The 4,476-nt window shown below is 39.7% G+C and overlaps 1 protein-coding gene across 1 annotated transcript; it reads right to left on the bottom strand.

Moving 5' to 3' along the window:
* Window positions 1–803: 803 nt before the first annotated feature.
* Window positions 804–2,623, bottom strand: LOC127347707 (protein FAR1-RELATED SEQUENCE 5-like). Its single transcript, XM_071818190.1, has 5 exons — window positions 2,603–2,623; window positions 2,344–2,514; window positions 2,120–2,205; window positions 1,867–2,010; window positions 804–1,770 (listed from the first exon to the last, which is right to left on the bottom strand). The coding sequence occupies exons 1-5, from the start codon at window positions 2,621–2,623 to the stop codon at window positions 804–806; spliced, it is 1,389 nt and encodes a 462-aa protein (XP_071674291.1).
* Window positions 2,624–4,476: the final 1,853 nt, after the last annotated feature.

Raw genomic sequence — 4,476 nt, 5'->3', positions numbered from 1 at the left:
CCTTTTTCTCTTACGTGTGACTTTTTCTTTCGTACGGAGGCGTTCCATTGCATCTTTGCATATAGCTTTCTTCAGCTCAAGAACTCCTTCAAGAAACAAGTCGTATGACCTATCATCCGTGCGTACAGTAGATAGTATGTGTGATATTTTGCTCATTTCAATCGCGTGTCTAACAGCCAAGTGTGTGTTCTGTGATGTCGTATTGCTTCTTCTCTCCGTCAATCGCGCTACCTCTATCCCAAATGCAGTAGTCCATCTAGGGTTGATGAAACTGACAGGAAGCTCAGTCAAACCAATATGACTAGCCACCCTCATGACATGGCAGCAGTGTATTCCATCGCGAGCCATCTTAGAGCACGAGCATCTGTACACATCGTCATCAGAGGAAATAGTAACCATATATATTAATTTGGGGAACTCTGCATTTCTATAGTTTGCCACCCTAATAACTCAGACAATCTCTTCTCTTCCACAACTTCAACGTTGTAAGCGGTACCCTTCCTTAGCTCTTCAAAGAAACTTGCCGTATATTGGGTCTCGTGTAGATTTTCATTGCTTCCCTTTCAAGAGGATTGAATCCCCAATTCACGTACTCCTTGAACTCACTTTTCTCTCTTAGGCGATCTAGGTCGGACTGTTTTTTTTCTTGTATTATGATATACTCCTTGAAGAATGTTGCAATCGAGTCCTTTCTTTTTACATAGTGTTTGAATAAGGAGTTTGTGCTCTCACTTCTCCCCGTCGATGAAGTGAATGGGAAGAATCTCTCTTTGAAATATGTCGGGACCCACCGAGCTACGATGTCATATATCCTGTCCAGTGTGGCTCTCCCAAAGCATTGTGGCGCTCCGCAGATCATGCCAGCTATTTTCGAATTCCTCTGGAGTAAATGAGTTCCTTATAACCGCTCTTAGTTCTTCCTTCGTAGTCCCTCTTATCGCGAAGAATAGGGACAACTTGTCATCCAGGTTCTTGCTGATGTGAAAGTTGCAGAAACGGTGCACTGTGTAAGGTAATGCTTCAGATATTGCAATCCTCATCGCAACGTCTTGGTCTGTTATTATAGTTTCTGGGTGCTTGTTGTCCATAGCAGACAGGAATTCCTCAAACAGCCACTTGAAAGTGTCTGCTCTCTCATCCTCGAGCAGTCCTACTCCGAACACGACTGTTTTGCCATAGTTATCAACCCCTAATATTGGAGCAAATGGCATCCCATACTGGTTGGTTGAAAATGTTGTATCAAATGATACAAATTGCCCAAACTTTGAGTAGTTTGCCCTCCCTATCTGGTCTGTCCAAAATATACTTTTCACTCTATTATCGCTGTCAACATCAAGTGAATGTCTGAATCCAGGCATCTTTTCACGTGTTTCCTTGAATAGTAGCAACAACTCTTCAATGTCCCTGTTCTTAATTTTCTTTCTTTCTTTTGCTAGCTCGTTCTCTAGGTTTTTTGTATCAAATGGAACTGCCCTGAAGCTTCCCCTTGTTTTCCTGAATATTTTCATTATGTTCCTGGGTGGAACTCTTGTTTCTTGTAGGATGTGGATCAGAGTCTTGTCTGATGCAGACATTGACCTGTGACACTTCATGAACCTTACTATCCACTCTGACGGAGCTAGGTTGTGGTTATGTTCTAGTCTCACGTTACTTATTGACCACTTTCCTCTGTATTCCTTCACAAACATTCTGACTTTGCATTTTGTCTGCACAATCCTGGAAGTCCGTCTCTGTCTGAGTGCACTGTCAACGTATGTATCGTCACGGCACCTGTTGCATGAGAATGTCTGTCTTGTTATTTCATTGGTTTTTCTAGACTCGTATGAGGTGTCCCTTTTTATTGCAAATCCAACCCTTCTTGCGTACACTGCAAAGAAGAAGAATGCATCATCTTTTGAATCGAATTCCATCCCAACTGTGGGAGTAGCTGCCTCTGATATCTCTTGCATTGTTGGATACTTCTTGTTTGCAAACATTCTGTCCATTTCAAGCTCTTCAAAGCTTCGGTACCTCCGGATTCAGCACCGACTCAAGAGTTTCTTCATATTTTTCATCTTCTTTGTTCCCATGCTCATCACCATTTGAATAATCAGCATTGTCACCGGGCATGCATTCTCACCAAAGAAATGATGCACCATCTGCATGCAATTCTGGGATGTTGCTATCAGCATATCCTTCGTTGTCTTCGTTCTCGAATTTGAGCACCTGGTTTTCACATAGATGCATCATGGTTTTTGGGGGTATCAGCTATGGTGTTTTGTTAATGTCTCCCAAATAAACTCAATGTTTTTACTTTATTTTTGTTTTGTAAATTATGTTACGTGAAGCAATTTGACATGTTACCTCATTTAAATCGAAGTCCTTGCATTTTTGTTTGCTCGCCCTTGTGATGTTTGATGACGTATGTCCTTCCGCTTCCGAGTTTTGCTTGTGCATGTAAAAACTTTCTTCAACTGCTTGTAGCTCTGCCAAGCTTTCGAGCTCAGCTCTCTCTTTCCTTCTCTGAAGAAATGCCTGTAATGTGTAACAAAGACTTTTATTAGTTTTTCTTTTTTGAGGATATGAACAAATCCCATCTCTATAGTCTGCAGAGGTTCATTACCTGTGCAAATTTATCTACCATCCTCCCAAGATCGTATCGGTGTCTTCCCCGTCATAGATCCAAATATACTTTCTGCAGCAGCTTGTTCCATCATCCCGTTGTGTTTTTCCCGACTCATTCGCTTTTGTTGTATCCATCTCGCAAAAGAAATTATTGTTGTATCAGAGTTACTCTTTCTGTTTTACATTTGTTAGTCATAGTCACATGTTTATGTATATGAGTTTAAATCAATTTTTTCTTTTCATATCTGCCTTTTTCAGATAATGGAGGATTTAACTTTTTTGTGTGCAAGTCAAGAAGAGTCTGTGGAGCTATGGACAAAGAATTATGGACAGATGATACACAGTGTTACCATTTTTGTTCTACGTGTGCTGTGTAACTTTTAGTACACAGGAGGATGTTAACAGAGTTTTTCTTAATTCTGTCTCTTTTTTTATTTTTTTTTCTCTTTGAGCTGTGTAAAGTGATCAATGGTCTGTAAGTTTTTCTATGTGATGTACATTGTACGTTTTTTCCCATGTAATATTCTACTATTCTGAACCTTTTCTATTTTTTTCTATTATGGTAAATGAAGGTAATGTACACATGATTTTTCTAGGTTTTCTAGATGAAAAATGCATGTTCTAGTTGAATTAAGTACTAACCTTTCCTTTTTATACCGTATGCTGGTGGGTGAATTTCCTATCTCAGATCAAGGACTCATCCCGTAAACCACTTGGATGATTTTGTCTATAATCTGAGCACCCTAAATCTCTCTCTCTAGAAGTTCTTCGTGAATTTTGTATGATGATTCTCAGATTTCGTCCGTCTGGTCCACTTGCTCCATTGCTTTTTGATGTGCACCAGGCGGAAGCTTTTTTGTTTGGTTGAGGAGAGAGATGGTGGCGAACTGGCGATGGTTGGTGGCGGAGGAGATGGATCTGTCCCCGATCAGATCCTGGGGAAGAAGGAGTTTATTTCCTTTTTTTCGGTTTTTACTGATGAGGTTTTGATTATTCTGTACGTGACCCTGTTTCTTATCTTCCTCTATCTTTCATTTCTATCCTTCTGTGTGTACATGTCCACCTGTTCCGTGGGTATTTTTTATACTTTATTTTTTCGAGGGGTTTTTTGTCAATAGGTAGATCCTACCTAACCCGACGGTCTCGTTTTGTCTGGAGTTCGAGCTGTCCCCTTTCCTCTTTCATTCTATTTCCTCTCCCGACCATTCTCCATCGATCTCGTATATTTTCCTCCAAGAAGGCGCTAGGCGTGTACGGAGGAGAAACCATGGGCAGATCCATCTAGGTCCTGTTTTCAGATCTGTTTTTTTTGTCCTGCCCTTTGTTTCCTTTTCAATTTCTTCATACCTATACGTTTCTTCCAGCTCGTACGATCGCTGGTTTTCGTACCTCTTTTTCTTTGGCTTTTTCATCTTTTTCGCAGATCCAATGATTTTTTTTTCCGCTTATCTTATGATGATTCGTCTATACTCCCCTGTACCTTTTTCCTGGATGATTTTTTGTTTTCCTCCAGGATTTTTGTTTGGTTTTCTGTTCATATTGCTTTTTTTCTCTCAGCATTTATTTTATTCGAATGACTGAAATATCAATTGTGTTAATCAAGGTACACCAACTTCTTTGTTTTTGCAGGGTATGGAGATTAATCTTTCAAACTAGCAATCCTTCTTCTTATATTTTTTTCTTCCATCTGCAAGCCATGGATGGGAATGATGCAGCAACGGTATAACATGATTTTGTTGTGTTTGTCTCTTTTTTCTTTTTTGTGTTTATCTGTTTCGTGTATGTCCCAAATTATATATGTTTTTTGCTTTTCTGGTTGATCATTTTATTAAATTTTTGTGTGCCTAGATCATAGTTGATGTTCATCAACCT

The sequence above is a fragment of the Lolium perenne genome, chromosome 4 (assembly GCF_019359855.2).
Source record: "Lolium perenne isolate Kyuss_39 chromosome 4, Kyuss_2.0, whole genome shotgun sequence".
Taxonomy (NCBI): Eukaryota; Viridiplantae; Streptophyta; class Magnoliopsida; order Poales; family Poaceae; genus Lolium; species Lolium perenne.
Note: the sequence above shows the minus strand (reverse complement) of the source record. Positions and strands in the feature narration are given on the sequence as shown.

Excerpts from the sequence above, each read along its gene's own strand:
- LOC127347707 (XM_071818190.1), bottom strand. The coding sequence starts at position 2,623 with ATGGTAGATAAATTTGCACAG. Across the intron at positions 2,206-2,343 it reads AGGACTTCGATTTAAATGAG|GTGCTCAAATTCGAGAACGA; the intron begins GTAACATGTCAA and ends TGTGAAAACCAG. Across the intron at positions 2,011-2,119 it reads GATGGTGCATCATTTCTTTG|GTACCGAAGCTTTGAAGAGC; the intron begins GTGAGAATGCAT and ends CTGAATCCGGAG.